At 44.2% G+C, this 17,179-nt stretch overlaps 1 protein-coding gene across 1 annotated transcript in view; it reads right to left on the bottom strand.

Moving 5' to 3' along the window:
- The window catches only part of PRELID2 (PRELI domain containing 2), a 36,858-nt gene extending 25,225 nt beyond the window's left edge, over positions 1 to 11,633 (bottom strand). The window contains exon 1 of the mRNA XM_028717914.2: positions 11,439 to 11,633. Within this exon, the coding sequence (XP_028573747.1) occupies positions 11,439 to 11,513 (75 nt within the window). The 5' untranslated portion in view covers positions 11,514 to 11,633. The remainder of the gene's footprint in view (positions 1 to 11,438) is intronic.
- Between the last annotated feature and the right edge of the window lie 5,546 nt (positions 11,634 to 17,179).

The following is a 17,179-nucleotide window of genomic DNA, read 5'->3' as shown; positions in this document are numbered from 1 at the left end:
AGAGCTGAGTGTGGTGGCTGATTTATGCTAGGAGTTTGCTGTGATTGTTTAAACCAATTAAGAAATTTCCCCTCAGGAAAACAACAAACTTCTTTAAATGGTCAGTTAACTCTCTTCACTATTGCCACACAAAACACATCAAGCACATACAGTAGTGCCTCGCAAGATGAAATTAATTCGTTCCGCGAGTTTTTTCGTCTTGCGATTTTTTCGTCTTGCGAAGCACGGTTTCGGAAAAGTTTTGGAAAAGCTTCAAAAATCACCAAAGTCTTCAAAAACCTCAAAAAAGGCTACCACACCGCGTTCTATGAGTTGTTCCTCGAAGTCAAGTCGCAACTGTATTAACGGTTTTAAGAAAAAGGAAACAAACTTGCAAGACCTTTTCGTCTTGCGAAGCAAGCCCATAGGGAAAATCGTCTTGCGAAGCAACTCAAAAAACCAAAAACCCTTTCGTCTTGCGAGTTTTTCGTCTTGCGAGGCATTCGTCTTGCGAGGTACCACTGTATTTTAAAATTGAGAACTAGGTTACAAGGTGCCTTCAAAAGAGTAAAATGAATGAGATGGTAATTTTAAACCTGTGTGATATCATCCAAACTCCACCCACTACCCACATCAAATGAACCCAGGCTTTTCAGATGAAGGCTATGCACATCTGTGAGCCGTGATGAAAAAATGGAAACACACCAGGGTGGATTTAAGGACTTAAAACCCTTTGTGGTGTGAGGAAAACAACTGGATGAATCTACCCTAAGAGTTGCATGGGGGAATTTGAAATGCATACTCTTGCATGCTCAATCCATTTTAACAGCCTTAAAGCTCATCTTAAAAGAAGCCAACATCATTCTCTTCCCTACACAACCAAAAATCAATTTTGAAATAGAAAACCCGGCCTTTGAATTTCTGTATCAAAACTCAGAATCCACCTCTTTCCATTTTAGGATACAATTTGAATAGTAATTATACTTCAACTCCCCCCTCTGCCACCACCCTGGGCATTTCATTTTATGTGGGACGTTGGAGTAGTAGTGTGTCTATTTGACAGGGTAAAGTGTCAATATGATCACAGGGTGTGTCTTGAATCTCTCAATCTTAACACATTGGCCAGGTTAAAGTACAGCTAGAAACCATGGTTTCTTTTCACATACACAAGCTGCAGCAAACCTCGGGCTAATGCACAGAAGGGACTTGTTGCATGCCAAAAGAGGTGCCCACTTTCAATATAAACCAACAGAGTTTTCCCATGACACATGAAGCTGGGGCACAGTGATTTGTTTCCAACTGTATTCTGAGACCGCAAACTGAAACCATGATATGGCATTTAAAAAAGAAAGAAAGAAAACCCACAGCTCCCCAAATGTGTTCAAAATTGAACAATATTCCAATCTCCTTCTCTGAAAATTGAACCAGGAAGTGGGGGACAGGAAGACAGCACAAAACTGATATTAGATAAAAGATAGTAGTAGTAAATGGGTTGTACAGTGATGATAAAAGCCAGGTATCCAAGTAAATATAAATCCCAAATGAGAAAACATGGCAAAACTCAAGAAGAAGATACTAACTGAACTATGCATTTCTATGTTCACTGTAAGAAGTTTCATTAAGTGAAGTATATGGCAGTTAAATCTGATGCTTCCATGCAGCTTGCTGCTTTCAAATGGTAAGTAACAGTCTAATTACATTATCAATGAAACTTACAGTCTATAAGACCCATTCGTGTGAAACAAAAAAGCCATTTGCATAACTCTCCCACTAAATAGCAGACTCTATTACCCAAGTATTTAACTAGGAATAGACTCAATTTTGTGCACAGCTTAATATAAGGGAGATGAGTTAAAAGCTTATGAGTATGTGGACGGTTTAACTATTTAGCAGCACCACAGCTTCCCCCATGTCCATAATGCCTTGTTTATAAACAGAATGCAGAAAACCCAAGAGGAAGAAATGCATTGATTGAGCAAGCTGAATAAACTCTCTGTTGGATATATAGGTTATGTGCTCATGCTGGGATAGCTCAATCAGTAAAGCAAGAGACTCTTAATCTCAGGGTAGAGGGCAAAAAGTGGCAACCCCACATTGGGCAAAAAGATCCCCCCTGCCTTACAGTGTCTACAATTCTATGATTCTACCATTATATCAGCTACTTTCATGGATGCCAGTATCTTAAGTTGCATTCTAAATTGGTGAGTTCTGTGTGTATGACCTGTTGTGCCTCCATCACCTGACCAAGCAAAGGGAAAGCAAGAAAGAGCTCACATTTCCATTCCATACGGTTGTACCATGTAACAGTTGGAGATGATGATTACCATATAAACCCTACATGTGAAAACAATTTAGCTACATATAGCTATCAGTTACATGTAAAAAGAGAGAGAGGAGGAGGAGGAGGAGGAGATCCCAGAGATATGTAGAATGGTAGCATTCTTCACTGCTTGGTGGGCATTTGCTTTGCACAGGTGAAATATATGGATGAGTGAGCTTAGCTGAAAGTTCTGTTTTACTGGTGAGCACTGTTAACATTTCTTTCCAAAAACAAAAAAACTTCTTCAACTAGACCACAGCCTTCAAAAATGATATGATGCCATCTCGTGGTCAACTGTTCAAGTGCATCAAATATGCAAGTAGGAGACAGCAACCAGCAAGGGGTGTGTGTAATGGGAAAAACATGCACTGTGGCTGTTTATTCCTGGAATCCCTACAGATTAACTGATGCTCATCCAGTCTTCCAAAGCTTCAAAACTGACTGCTTAGCAGATTTCACAGTTGAATGAGAAAGTGGTGTCTTTATGAGGTGTCTTGTAAACCTGCTATGAATTAGGTACCAATCACAAGCATCCCAGGTTGGACCCATATTGAATACTAGTGTGTTATTATCACCAAGCTGGAAACTTTGTTTTAAAGTTAGACAGCACAACCGTCTTCCATCAGAGACCAAAGATACAAAAGGTTTTACAGTGACCCAGGAAAAGGTTAGGATCACATGTTTATCACAGAGGCATAGGAGCTACTTCTCTGTGGTATAATATCTCTTATGTCAGAACCACACAGAACCTGTCTGCAGAATAGTATATAATATATAATGAGCATACATTAGATATATTCTTCATTTTTAAGATCACCCAGAGGTCACAGCAATCTCTATGATTTATTGCAATTATGTGATTCACTTTGCTGGGTGCTCCAATATATTAATTAGGCATATTAAAAAGATTCAATTTTCCTGAAAATTTAACAGATGCCATGCTACATTAAGAAGAGGCCAACAATTCAGGAAGCTTTGCATGTGAAGAAGACTTTGGGATTACTTACTGGGACTGTAATTCTTTCTCTCCCCTTCTACCATCCTCTACAAAGCACCAGGTCACAACTGCTTTTGAAACTCCACTCCAATGACACTATAAAGAAGTTTGCTTATGATACAGCGAGAGGCTATTTTGAGAGGGAGATGAAAGCACTTCTTGGTGTGAAGATCAAGTAGTGCTCATCACTGAATTCTGACATATGATGAGCTATAATGGTGATTTTCCTGCTCTGTTGAAAAAGATGGATTACTTTGAAACACTGTGTTTGCATACTATGCAATTATTGATTAATATTGTTTTTGCTTTATGTACTGCTTTTTCTGAAAAACATTTGTTTTCCATACAAACCTTCCACAACGACAAAATAAAGTAAGTATCACAAAAGTCAGCATGAATTCACTTTTCAAATGGGGCTTCCAACAAGGTAAAGAGAAGACGCAATCCTTAGAATATAATACAAACCAAAATACAATGCAAGCCCGCTATATAACATTCACAAACACATAAATGGCTTAAATTAAATCATAGCAAGAGAACCATCTAGTCTTCTAGTTGACTGCACAGAGAATTCAGCATGGTTTAATATAATTTGTAATGATAACCAAAATCCTTCAACGCAAGAACTGAGTTGATATTTAAGTACACATGCTCAAATGCAACTAAAAAAATGGAAGCATCACAGGACTGCAAAATATATTTGAAGGATTCTCTTTTAAATCCCAGTGGGAAAGAAATCAGTTCCTACGATTTCAGGCTTCCAGGATATCACAGCAAATAAATGTATCATAAAGTAAACTCTAGTAAATGTGTGGCACAGCTAGTAAGAGAACACATATCAAACACAGTAAGGGGCTGACAAGACCAAAAAAACAAACAAACCAGTAGAAGTTAGAAACCAAGTTGCCATTTTCAAAATCTATCTAAAGTGGCTGGTATTTTATTTTACTCAAGGTGAAGCATCCACCTGCTTCAGATCTCATTCCTTCTACATTAGTAGTTATGGCACAGAGCAAAGATGAGATTCCACGGGGTCCTTGTGCATGCTTTTGAGCAATTGAAGCAGCTCCCTTTGTGTTGCTGTCCTTACAGTAGCCAAAGGAGTGAAGATATAGAATCATAGAATTATGCAACGGCTTGTCATGGGAAGAAAGACTGCTCACCCTTTTAAAAAAACAAAAAACCTTTGACAGTTGAAGAAAGGCATGTTGGGAAAGAAAGGTGCAGAACAAATGTCAACACTCAGGAGCAACTCATACATACACACACACAAACACACACACACACCTAAAGTAGGTACAAAAATTGTAGGAGCATCATTGGTGTGGGTGGTTTCCTCAATTAGTAATCTTCTTCTTCGGTGATCACTCGTAGCAGAGAAAGATTGTCTTCCATAAACACGGGTGGAGGCCAATTGTGGATCCACATGTCCTTCCACAGTGGGGACATTGGCTGCCAATGGCTGCCACACAACATGTTTACGTGGATGTGATGGACAGTGAAGAAATGTCCCCCCCCCCCACACACACACTAGCAACCAGAATTTATGGCTCAAATGCTGGGGGGGGGATGCAGTTTACTCACAAGGATTAAGTTAGCATTCCTCAGAAGATTACAATTTCCCCCCAAATTAGTTGTCTCAACCCTTCAAAAGCATTTCTCACATTCCCATGACCAAGCACAGGCACGTTTCACCTTTTCTTGGGCAGCAAAACTAAAATGCTTTCTGTTTTCAATATTATTAGTTACTTTTAAGGGACGCGGGTGGCGCTGTGGGTTAAACCACAGAGCCTAGGACTTGCCAGTCAGAAGGTTGGCGGTTTGAATCCCTGCGACGGGGTGAGCTCCCGTTGCTCAGTCCCTGCTCCTGCCAACCTAGCAGTTCAAAAGCACATCAAAGTGCAAGTAGATAAATAGGTACCACTCTGGTGGAAAGGTAAACAGCGTTTCCGTGCGCTGCTCTGGTTCACCAGAAGCAGCTTAGTCATGCTGGCCACATGACCTGGAAGCTGTACACCGGCTCCCTCGGCCAATAAAGCGAGATGAGCGCCGCAACCCCAGAGTCGTCCACGACTGGACCTAATGGTCAGGGGTCCCTTTACCTTACCTTTACCTAGTTACCTTTAAGTTTAAAACTACAGGTCTGTCTCAGCACAATCTGGTGTTCAAGATCAAGTCAAAATGTTCAGTTATGGAGTGACAGCCTTCCCACACAATCATACCTCTCAGGCTATTTACAGATACATATTGCACACAGAAGTTCAGTTTTTACTGCTGTGGAGTAAATGCTAATTTCCCTTGCATCTACTCCTCAAACACACACATACAGCCTCTGAATCAAATGCCAAGTGAACCTTCCTTTTTTGCCACCTGAAGCATGCTTCAGGTGAACCATTGTCCTTTCTCTATCATACATCTTGGATAACAGCTTAACACATTTTCTGTTTGGTCCTAATAAAGGTATTATCCAACTATGGGATTCTGGATTTTTATTTTCTTATGGATCACATGGCTACCCTTGGGGTTTTTTATGTGCTAAGATGATGCCTGTCTAGATTCATCTTCAGAGTTTGTGGTTTTTTAGAAAACGAATAATCCAAACTAATATTTTGCTGCTGTCAGAGACAGAAAATGCAAAACTATAGAATGGTCACACCACAGCTGCATCCTAGTGAAAATGAGAAGGAATTCTACTAAGTATTTAGGCAGTCAAAAAGGAAAAAGATTTGTCAGTATACTGGACTGGAGTAGTAGAGCCAACACCATCTCAGGGTTGCAAGCAACAACCCAAATGAACCAAGGAAATTGGCCATCACTAGAGAAAGAACAATTAAATGTATGCCCAACAACAACAACAGATCATGCAGAAATAAATGACCTATCTGGTGTAGATAACAGCAGCATACTGCATGAAATCAGCTGACATACATAGCATTTATAAATCCTGGACAATTCTGAATCAAGGGTGAAATCAGTCTTTTTTTAAAAAACCCAAAAACAATAACCACCTCATTTATTTTAATTGAGCAGGTTTGCAGCTTACAGTGGAAAGGCATGACCCAAACTAATAGGAATTGTTTGGCTCAATACCTCACACAAAGATTTAGATTAAATTAAAAAGCAAAATACACACATGAAGAATTGCACTGGGCAAAAATTGCACTGTTACTAGATGCAATGATGATCTGTAAAGATGGGGGTCACATTAATTACAAGAGAAATGCACATGCTGAGAAGCAAAACTAGATAAAAATGAAACTGGTAACAGAAGAGTTTGCAATAAAGCTTACATTGCTAGATATAAGGTGGAAGAACACCTCAATGGCAGTGCCTCTCCAATCTCTTACATTCAGCATCGACAGAAAGTAGGAAGAGAAAGCATGGTGCAAAAACTACAAGACTGCCAGCGAAGTCATTCCACTGAATGAAAAGTACTGGGTTGCTCAAAAAGTTGTCCTTTTGTACCCCTTGAGCAGAGGAGAGATAGTATTGAGCAGGGTCATCTGACCTTAGTATGCCGATTAAAAAACTGGCAAAGAAATAGCAATTACTTTTAAACTTCAGTTTCATTTCTCAAAAGCCACAGCTAGAGGGCAATAAAGTCGCCATATTATGAACATCTATAATTAAACAGTTTCTATACTTCTATTCAGATTAACAATAAAAGAATAGGAAAATACACATAGGAATTGAACACCAAAGCCAGACATCAAACACAGATGCATGTAACCTCTCTCTTTTTTTTCTTAAATGAAAATAGCCCTTTCTAACCAGCTGCTATCAGGTAAGACCAGCATGTAAGGGGGAGCGCTCAAAAGGAAGATGGCAACTCCCTAAGGCTCCTTTTTCATTTTAAAAGATTGGCAGGGGAGAATTAGGCATCTGTGTGTAACATCAAGCTTGCCCCCAAGAGTCAATCTAGGGTTCTTCTGTGTGCGCTTGAAGCTTCAAGAAGAGGCTGGGATCTCTACCACTTGCAACGGGGTTAAGAAGAAGTAAAAAAGACACAGAGAAAACTCCTGGTGTGTTTTACCTTCCCCAAACCTCAAGGCCAAATGAGATAGTAAGACCCAGCCTGTGATGCACTTTAGAGAAGAAACAGCAAGAGCTTCTCCTCCCTGGAGGAATTTATGTAAAGGATGTGGAGTCATCTGTCTGGGACACTGCTGTCCCACCATGCATTGAGCAGGCCACTGATCAAGCTCTCTTGCAGCTCTGTAATTCTATTATTTATTTAAAAGAAGCAAGAGATATACTTGCTACTCCCTTGAGTCCCAATGTAGAGGCAGTGCCTTATCTCTTATCTAGGAGGTTTGGGAAAGGTAAAAAATAATAGAGGTCTCTCCCTCTAGTTTTTGTCATCTAAAAACCACACACACCATAAAGACTTTGCTTCCCCCTAAAGCTCCACAACAAGCACCAAAGGCTTGGGAAAGACAAGCTTATATTACTTGCACTCAAGATAATTCCCCCAGTATGCTGATGACAGCCATTTTTCATTTATGTTACATCAGTAATGACTTGTGAACTGATGGAGCTCTAGTGAGGAGTGCATGCATGCCCTAAATTATTTGAATGCATAGCACACATACTATTTTGGCATACCTGAAACATTTTTTTGGTTAGTTTGAACATAGGCATTTTGGCGGCAGTGTTTGAAACTCTCATTGTTCTGGGTGCATTTTGCGACAGAGAATTTCATTGGCGCGAGCAGTTTCTGAGCTCTGGGTACAGTACTGCGCCTAAGGTTTCAGATTAAAACTGCAGAGGGGAAGGAAAGGAGGACCTTTCTCTGCCTCCCCACTTCCAGCCACTCTCTGAAGACTGGAGAAGAGACCCTCTCAAGAATATTAGGAGGGTGGGCAGGGGAAAGACTAGACCATGTGAAAAATGAACATAGGTGCAGTTCATTCATTTTCAGCTTTCTATTCTTGTTATAAAAAAGTGAAACTTGTTTGATATCACTTAAAATCATTTAAGGTTTAGAATTTCTTTATTTCCTTCTGAGGAAACTGATTAGTTCAGTGAAACGAGTTTTGTAGCCGGCAAGTCTCGTTAAGTCTTTGTTTAATTTTAGGTTAATTTTTCCTTAATTTTTTTAATTTTTGTTATTTAATTCAATTCTATAGTCGATTACTTCTCGATTCAGGGATTTTCACAGCAATTCTTTTGTTTTGTGTAATTTCTTGGTTCCGTGACTGTCCTTTTTTTCATAGCTTTAGCTTTTGGCTTTCATATCTCAGTTTCTAACACTGTTTGGCGGGCAATCCTGTCCTGTAATGCAGCCAGTCAGGAGTGGACATTAACCCCCAGCTGCCCCTGCACTTTCTGGCTGCCTGGGCATGGCGGCAGCACGAGGGGCTGCAACCACCACCCACCAGCCAGGACGGGGGTTTGCAGCCACTCTACCCTCAGGACTGGTTGCAGTTAAATAGGGGAATACAGATGTTTCTCGCACATCCTGCAGTCTGTTTCAGTCTTAAGATGACAGTGCAAAGAACTGTGCCTTCATAGTTACATCTTATCAATATGGTTACACAATGTATCAATAAACAGTAACATAACAGTACAATATTCATTTTATTATTTATTTATTGAATTTCTACACCACCTTAATTGCCAAGGCATCCAAGGCTGTTTACAGTTCAAAACATTAACACACAAGTGATACAAAATATTCTCAGGCCAACTTCAGAAGCGGATGGCACTAGCTCCCTGCCTCCGATTCCTCTCTTCTGCTTTTCCTTGGGGCACCTAAGTCTTAAGCATCCCCAGGAATGGTTGAGGTGAGGCTGCCCCAACTGTTCACGCAGGGCCACTTAAGGTTTCCTCTGGGAGCTGAAGGCAATGTGTTCATGGGCCTGGACTCCTTTGTACTAATGGTAGCACGTTATTAAATGGTAGCAAAACAGTTTGACAAAAGCAGCAAATTAATATGTGATCCTGTGCATTCCTTCTTAAAAATAAACTCATTAATTTCAATAGGGCTTGCTTGCTTCCAGATGTGAGCTCCAATAATCTCACTTTGGAAATACAAAAAATAAGTCATTTTCAGATCCCACCTCTGGCATTCTTGTTTTTAAGTAACCCAATATAAGGGTTTCATTTGAGCCAAGGTTTCAAACCAGAACCAGATGTGCCATGGCTAACTATGTTATCCTAACCACATCAGTATTAATTAGTAGTAGTATTGATCGCACATATTCATCACTTGCAACAACAAAAAGTCTCAAAGTGACTTACATCTGTAAAAGCATACATGAAACAAAATATAAAATACATCAAAAAGATAGAAGAATGTTAATTGACTACAATAACATAAAAGGGATAAAACCTACCCCCAATATATGAACAAGAATACAGGCTTGGGTATCATTATGCCCTATTACACAACAGCTTCTTCTGCAACCATGTTTGGCCACCTGTGGCAGGTAGATGAAGCTGGACAGGGTCTACACTCCACACAAGATGCATGGATATTATTTGCTCCCCTTTGTGAATAATTTTTTTACAGGCTAGCATTCTCTTGGACCATGGCCTGCTGCCAGATTATAGCCCAAGGCACAAGTGCATTTTATCAGCTCCATATTTTCATTGCTTTATTTATTTAGATATTTGTGGCATTTATATACCGCCTAATTAACCATGTCCCCTGGGCAGTTTGCAAATTAAAAACAATAAAACACAGATGCAATTAACAACTAAATACAATCAATATGAAAGTAGCACCAGTACAAAAGTCTGCGTAAAACCAGCATAAAACCATACAAGTTGCAGTACAGTACTAAGATTTGGACCATCATCCATGCTTTTGTAACTCCCACATTTGATTGCTGTTGATACATCACATGTGTGGCTTCCCTTTAAGGGTATTTGGATGAGCATAAAATCACACAGTTGTAGAGCTGGAAGGAACCCCAAGGGCAATCTAGTCCACCCCCCTGCAATGCAAGAATCTCAGCTAAAGCATCAGTGGCAGATGGCTATCCAACCTCTGCTTAAAAACACCCTAGGAAGGAGAGTTCGCCACCTTCCAAGGGAGTCCGTTCCACAGTTGGCTCTTACTGCCAAAAAATTCTTCCTGGTATTTAGTTGGAATCTCATGTTTAGTTTGTGGTCCACTAAGACCCCTAGATCCTTTGCACGTGTATTACCAGTAAGCCATGTGTACCCCATCTTACATTTGAGCAGCTGGTTCTTCCTGCCTAAGCGCAGAACCTTACGTTTGCTCCTATTGACATTCCTTGTTAGTCTTGGCCCAGTTCTCCAATCTGTGAAGGGCATCTTGAATGCCGATTCTGAATTCATCCTGGCTGTTCCACCAAGGAGATGAAGACATGCACTTTGGAAAGTATACCACACACCATGGGTGTAGCTGGGGGGAAGGGGCAGCTGCCCCCCTCCAAATCAATAAAAATACATAAATATACTAAGTTAACTGAAGTTCTGCCCCCCCCCCTCGAAAAAACAAAAGGCCTCCCCCCAATAAAAGTCCTGAGTACACCCTGCAAGACACAAAAAACCTTGTCTCAATTCAAAGGAGTGGGCAGGAGCGCCTTGGTATTTATAAGTTCTGGTGAAGTAACACTTTCGTGAGAACTAAGCGAGAAAAGCAGCAGCGCCCACCAGCAATCGCCAGGGCGAAAAACGTGCCGGAGAGAGAGCACGTGCGAAACCAGGCAGTGGGAAGGAGAGATCCAGAGGCGCGTTCACACCCCCATCCGATAAACACGGGGAGCCTCTGTCTCAGCCAGGAGGATGGAAGCTGGGTTACATAGCACGGACCCCACCCGCGACGCAACACGCACCCCCCAAATACTCCAAAGGTTCGGCCTCACCGCGTGTTACGAGGCCAGCAACAGAAAACTGCAAGGGGACACTGAAGTCGGGGCTCTGCTGACAACCAAAGGAGAAAATCGGAGGCTGGCAAACACTTCCAATTAGTTTTGCCAGACTGGAGAGGGCGTGCGTGGAGAGTGTTCAATATGAAGATTGGGCTGGGGCGCACCGTTGCCGCCATTTCTCCTTCTTATCCTCTCCCCCCCCCACACACACACACACTTGTGAATGAACCCCCTTGAGCCCAAGGAAACGGGGCCTGACACACAGCTTCGGGGAAGAAAAGGAGCTCCCCTTCTTTACCTTGCGGAGATAGCTGGCCACTACCTGCTCGAAGGGGTATCTGTAAACCTTACGCGCCTCCACGGTCACCCCCATGGCGGGAGCCGAGCCGCCGCCGCCGCCGCCGCCGCCCTTCGAGCGGGCCCCCTCCTGCCAGCTTGCTCCCAAACGCCGGCGGCGCTCGCTCGAGGGCCTGGCCGCTCCCTTCCCCGCGCAGGCTCCGGCAGCCCCCTCCCTCCCCCTCTCTGCACAAACACCCGCTCTCCAGCCACGTCGTTTTGCAACGGGCCGCAGCGTTGCCTTCCGAGTAACACCTCCCTAGGTCACAATGCAAACGTGCGCCGAGATGGGCTGAGCGGCTTAGGCCTCTCTGGAGGCTGTGGGCAGGGGAAAGAAAGTTCGCTACGGTTACGAAGTCATTGGACCGTTGCGCTGCTGTTTTGAACCAAACTGTGCTTTTTGTTTTTTGTTCTGGGGACTTCATAACGCGGGAACCCAACGACACGTGTTCGGCGCTGGAGTGTGGCCGCTCCCACGTTCCTTTACTTCCTTTACATTCCTGCCTCGCGGGGGAAGGTGCATTCTCTCTAGAACCTTAATGACGTTCGAAGCGGAGAGAGGCCCCCTCTGGAATCCAATTACGCAGCCCAATTCCCCCACGTGTGCCAGAAGCCACGCCCCCTTCCTCTCTCTCTCTCTCTCTCTCTCTCTCTCTCTGATTCTTGTTCAGAGGGTCAAAGTTTGCGGAACTGCTTGAGAGAAAATGTAACAATACCCCGGGCTTTCTGAAAACAGAAATATTCTCCTAAAAATAGCCATAGTACCGCATTTCCCACTAGCATGGTGGGAACTCCACGCCAAGAGGTGTGGAAACCCAACTGCATTCCTTTGCGTGTCTACTCAGAAGTTAGCCCCGTTGACTTTAGTGGGATTTAACTCTTGGGTAAGAGTGCACATTTAACTTGGAAGTACGTCACACAAAGAATAAACTTGCTTAGGACGGGGCTGCCTATGCAGATGCGTTCTGTTGCCCTTAGAGGGTGTACAAGGAAAAGGATTCTGGTGAGGCTACAGTTTTCAGAGAGTTAAGTCTTTCGCACAGAGATGCTTGTGCCACCTTAAAGGGCATTTCCTGGCAGGATTTTATTGTCAAGTCAGTCCTGGTCAGGCCCAGAAGTTTTCTGCAGTATCCACATAACATTGCTTTCATCATAATGCCAGCCCCCTTTTCACATTTAAAATGGATCTGATAAATGAAAAAATAGCCTGTTATACAGTCTGCAGCCACTGCTAGTGTGGAACACTTTTTCCCCCCATTTTTGTGGGCATGGTGACATTTCAGTGGATGAGCTCTATTTCAGCACTCCACTTCTTTGTGTTCCCATCCAAACACAGCCCCTAGCCCATGGGTAGGCAAACTAAGGCCTGGGGGCTGGATCCAGCCCAATTGCCTTCTAAATCCGGCCTGCGGACAGTCTGGGAATCAGCGTGTTTTTACATGAGTAGAATGTGTCCTTTTATTTAAAATGCATCTCTGGGTTATTTGTGGGGCATAGGAATTCGTTCATTCCCCCCCCCCAAAAAAAAAATAATAATCAGGCCCCCCATAAGGTCTGAGGGACAGTAGACCAGCCCCCTACTGAAAAAGTTTGCTGACCCCTGCCTAGCCATTTTGTTTCCAGTGGCCTCCAGTACCAAAGAAAGAAACCTATTTCCACCAATTGCCACATGCCCAGTTTGGAGGAGATATTCTCACAGTAAATGCTGGGGATTACCTGGGAGACCAATCTCAGTACATACATCAGGCTTATAAGATAACACTAATAGGAAGATCTTGTGCACTCTTGTGCAAAACCTCAGTGTTTTTTAAAAGCGGAAATGGATATTTCTAACCCCCCCCAATACAGTGGTACCCCGCAAGACGAATGCCTCGCAAGACGGAAAACCCGCAAGACGAAAGGGTTTTCTGTTTTGGAGGCGCTTCGCAAGACGAATTTCCCTATGGGCTTGCATCGCAAGACGAAAGCCCATAGGGAAATGCTGGCGGTCGGGAGCAAAGACTTTCGCCCACAGCCGGCCTTCAGAAGAGGACCTCTTCTGAAGGCCGGCGGGGGGCAAAAGTCTTTGCTCCCCCCGCCTGCCTTCCCCCCGCCTGCCCCGGGGAATCTTAAAATGCTGGCGGGCGGGAGCGAAGCGTTCGCTGCCGACCCCCAGCATTTTAAAATCTCCAAGGGACAGCAGAGAAGTCTCTGTCCCGAGGAGATTTTAAAATGCTGGGGGTCGGGAGGGAAGCGCTGCCGACCCCCAGCATTTTAAAATCTCCCCGTGTCCAGGGGAGGTTTTAAAATGCTGGGGGTCGGGAGCGAAGCGTTCGCTGCCGACCCCAGCATTTTAAAATCTCCAAGGGACAGCAGAGAAGTCTCTGTCCCGAGGAGATTTTAAAATGCTGGGGGTCGGGAGGGAAGCGCTGCCGACCCCAGCATTTTAAAATCTCCAAGGGACAGCAGAGAAGTCTCTGTCCCGAGGAGATTTTAAAATGCTGGGGGTCGGGAGGGAAGCGCTGCCGACCCCCAGCATTTTAAAATCTCCAAGGGACAGCAGAGAAGTCTCTGTCCCGAGGAGATTTTAAAATGCTGGGGGTCGGGAGGGAAGCGCTGCCGACCCCCAGCATTTTAAAATCTCCCCGTGTCCAGGGGAGGTTTTAAAATGCTGGGGGTCGGGAGCGAAGCGTTCGCTGCCGACCCCAGCATTTTAAAATCTCCAAGGGACAGCAGAGAAGTCTCTGTCCCGAGGAGATTTTAAAATGCTGGGGGTCGGGAGGGAAGCGCTGCCGACCCCCAGCATTTTAAAATCTCCCCGTGTCCCGGGAAGGTTTTAAAATGCTGGGGGTCGGGAGCGAAGCGCTGCCGACCCCCAGCATTTTTAAATCTCCCCGGGACACGGGGAGATTTTAAAATGCTGGGGTCGGCAGCGAACGCTTCGCTCCCGACCCCCAGCATTTTAAAACCTCCCCTGGACAGAGACTTCTCTGCTGTCCCTTGGAGATTTTAAAATGCTGGGGTCGGCAGCGAACGCTTCGCTCCCGACCCCCAGCATTTTAAAACCTCCCCTGGACACGGGGAGATTTTAAAATGCTGGGGGTCGGCAGCGCTTCGCTCCCGACCCCCAGCATTTTAAAACGCTGTTCCGAAGCGGGGAGGGGGGGGCGGGATCACCTGCCCCAGCCGCCCCACTTCGGAACGCTGTTCCGAAGCGGGGAGGGGGGGCGGGGACACCTGCCCCAGCCGCCCCACTTCGGAACGCTGTTCCAAAGCGGGGAGGGGGGGCGGGAAGACCTGTCCCAGCCGCCCCACTTCGGAACGCTGTTCCGAAGCGGGGAGGGGGGGCGGGAAGACCTGCCCCAGCCGCCCCACTTCGGAACGCTGTTCTGAAGCGGGGCGGGGGGCGGGAACACCTTCTGAAGGCGGGCAGGGGGCGAAAGTCTTTGTCCCCCCTGCCTGCCTTCCCAGGGGCTTTTAAATCGCCCCGGACAGCGGAGAAGTCCTCCGCTGTCGGGGCGATTTTAAAATGCCGCCCGCCAGCATTTTAAGATCGCCGGGACAGCGGAGAAGTCCTCCGCTGTCCCAGGGTTTTTTAAAATGCTGGGGGTGGGAAGAAAAGCCCTTGCCCCCCCCCCAGCCTTCAGAAGAGGTCCGGGGACAGACTGTCCCCGGACCTGGTCTGAAGGCGGTTTCCCTAGGAACGCATTAATTGATTTTCAATGCATTCCTATGGGAAACCGTGCATCGCAAGACGAAAAAACCGCAAGACGAAGAGACTTGCGGAACGAATTAATTTCGTCTTGCGAGGCACCACTGTAAATCTAGAAGTTTACCGTAGTTAAAGCACTTAGGTCGTAATATAGTCATAGCTTCAACTCTCACCCACTTTAATCCAAACGCTGTCATTTGTAACTAGCCTCAAATTTTTGGACCTCCCTAATGACTAGATAGTTGTCACACTTTGTTAATTTTATAGAGCCTGCAAAATGCCCCTTGTCATGACTGGTCATAGAGAGAGAGAGAGAGAGAGCTTCTATACTGCAGCAATGTAGGTAGATGAGGAGAGGAGAAGATAGGATGCTGCACTTTCTTGGAGAGAAGCCTAATCAGTGAGAGCCATCCAGTGACAATGGTGGGAGGCAGCTTTCACATTTGCTGCAGTCAAACCCTAAGTGCAGATCTTAGACTTGAATGGCAGCCCTTTGCGTACATGGAGAAATTAATGGGACACACTCAGGGACACCATTATGACCAGGGTTTAATTTGCTTCCTGTCCCTGGGGACCCCCTATCCTGTCCCTACCTATGTAACCCTATCTCTCTTCCCTTTCAGCCACCCTGAATTCTAATTCTTGGTCACATTAGTGTGTGAGAAAGTGCTACCACTGGCTTTTGACGTGAAAGGGTAGGGGAGAGAGAGAGAGAGAAATGGCAAGGATGGCTCACAATGTTCTGCTTTTGATCGAACAGTTAGGATGGATATCTTTTCTGACAAATACGATAAAAGATCAGAAAAGAGAAAGGCTTCTTTGTGTTGATGAGGAAACAATAGTTTGTCCCAAATTAGACCTAATATAAACGAGATTACCCAGCAAAAGTAAGCTAACTTGTCTCATTGAGTTTGTACTATAGGTACTATGCAAGAGGCTCGTTTATAATTATATTTTGGGAATGATTCATGTACTTAAGTAGCTTCATTGCTTTATACTTTCTGGATGTCGCATGTTCATATTATAAAGTAGTTGTGTTCTATGTTGTTATAAATCAAGCACTGCTAGGAGTTGTTTCTTTTGTTTCCTATTATATTTCTTATCAACAAAAAAATCAGTGTGGTGCTAGAAAACAGTTTGAGAACCACGGGGTTAAGGCTTGTGGCTGGACCTGCAGAAATGGGTCCATGTTATGTCTCTCCAGTGACATGAGTGACAAGTTGACGGGCACAAGCTACCCGCTTCCCAATCCAGGATGCCCCTGTTGCTGGACAAGTTCTTTTCCAGGGCCTGTGGGAAGTGCTCCTGCCATCTTGTGCCATCTGACATCTCTGGGAAATAATAATAACCCCACAGGAAGAAATTATGCATTTCAGTGTGCTTCAGGTACAGAGCTATGCTGTGTCTTTTGATCATGTTGCAATGTGACCAAGAGATGAAAACCAGGAACCAATCTTTTTTATATTTATGAGCCTGGTAAAATATTTCCTTTTGTGCAAATGCTAGGCTTAGTATTTCTGTCACAGGTAGCTTGGCTGTGATAGGCAAATACATGTTGAAATATTTTGTTCGTGTTTACTTATATGAATAATAATGGCACTTAGGCAGTACTTGTCTCTGTCTCAATGCTGTATTGTTTTATTGGTTTTAGGCATTTCTTACTCCACCCTGTGAAAAGTCCCCAGGGTAGTTTACTAGGTCATATGCTTGCCACAGAGAAGCATGAAAGGCTTGATATTACTATAGAACAAAAAAGAGAGCTTTAACAAGGTTCACATGAAACCTTGCAGTTTTATTATTTTTATCCAAGAGAGTAACATTCACCTTGCCAACAAAGGTTTGTATAGTTAAAGGTATGGTTTTCCCAGTAGTGATTATGGGAGTGAGAGCTGGACCATAAAGAAGGCTGATCGCCGAAGAATTGATGCTTTTGAATTATGGTGCTGGAGGAGACTCTTGAGAGTCCCATGGACTGCAAGAAGATCAAACCTATCCATTCTGAAGGAAATCAG

This window comes from Podarcis muralis, chromosome 2, assembly GCF_964188315.1.
Source record: "Podarcis muralis chromosome 2, rPodMur119.hap1.1, whole genome shotgun sequence".
Classification (NCBI taxonomy): Eukaryota; Metazoa; Chordata; class Lepidosauria; order Squamata; family Lacertidae; genus Podarcis; species Podarcis muralis.
Note: the sequence above shows the minus strand (reverse complement) of the source record. Positions and strands in the feature narration are given on the sequence as shown.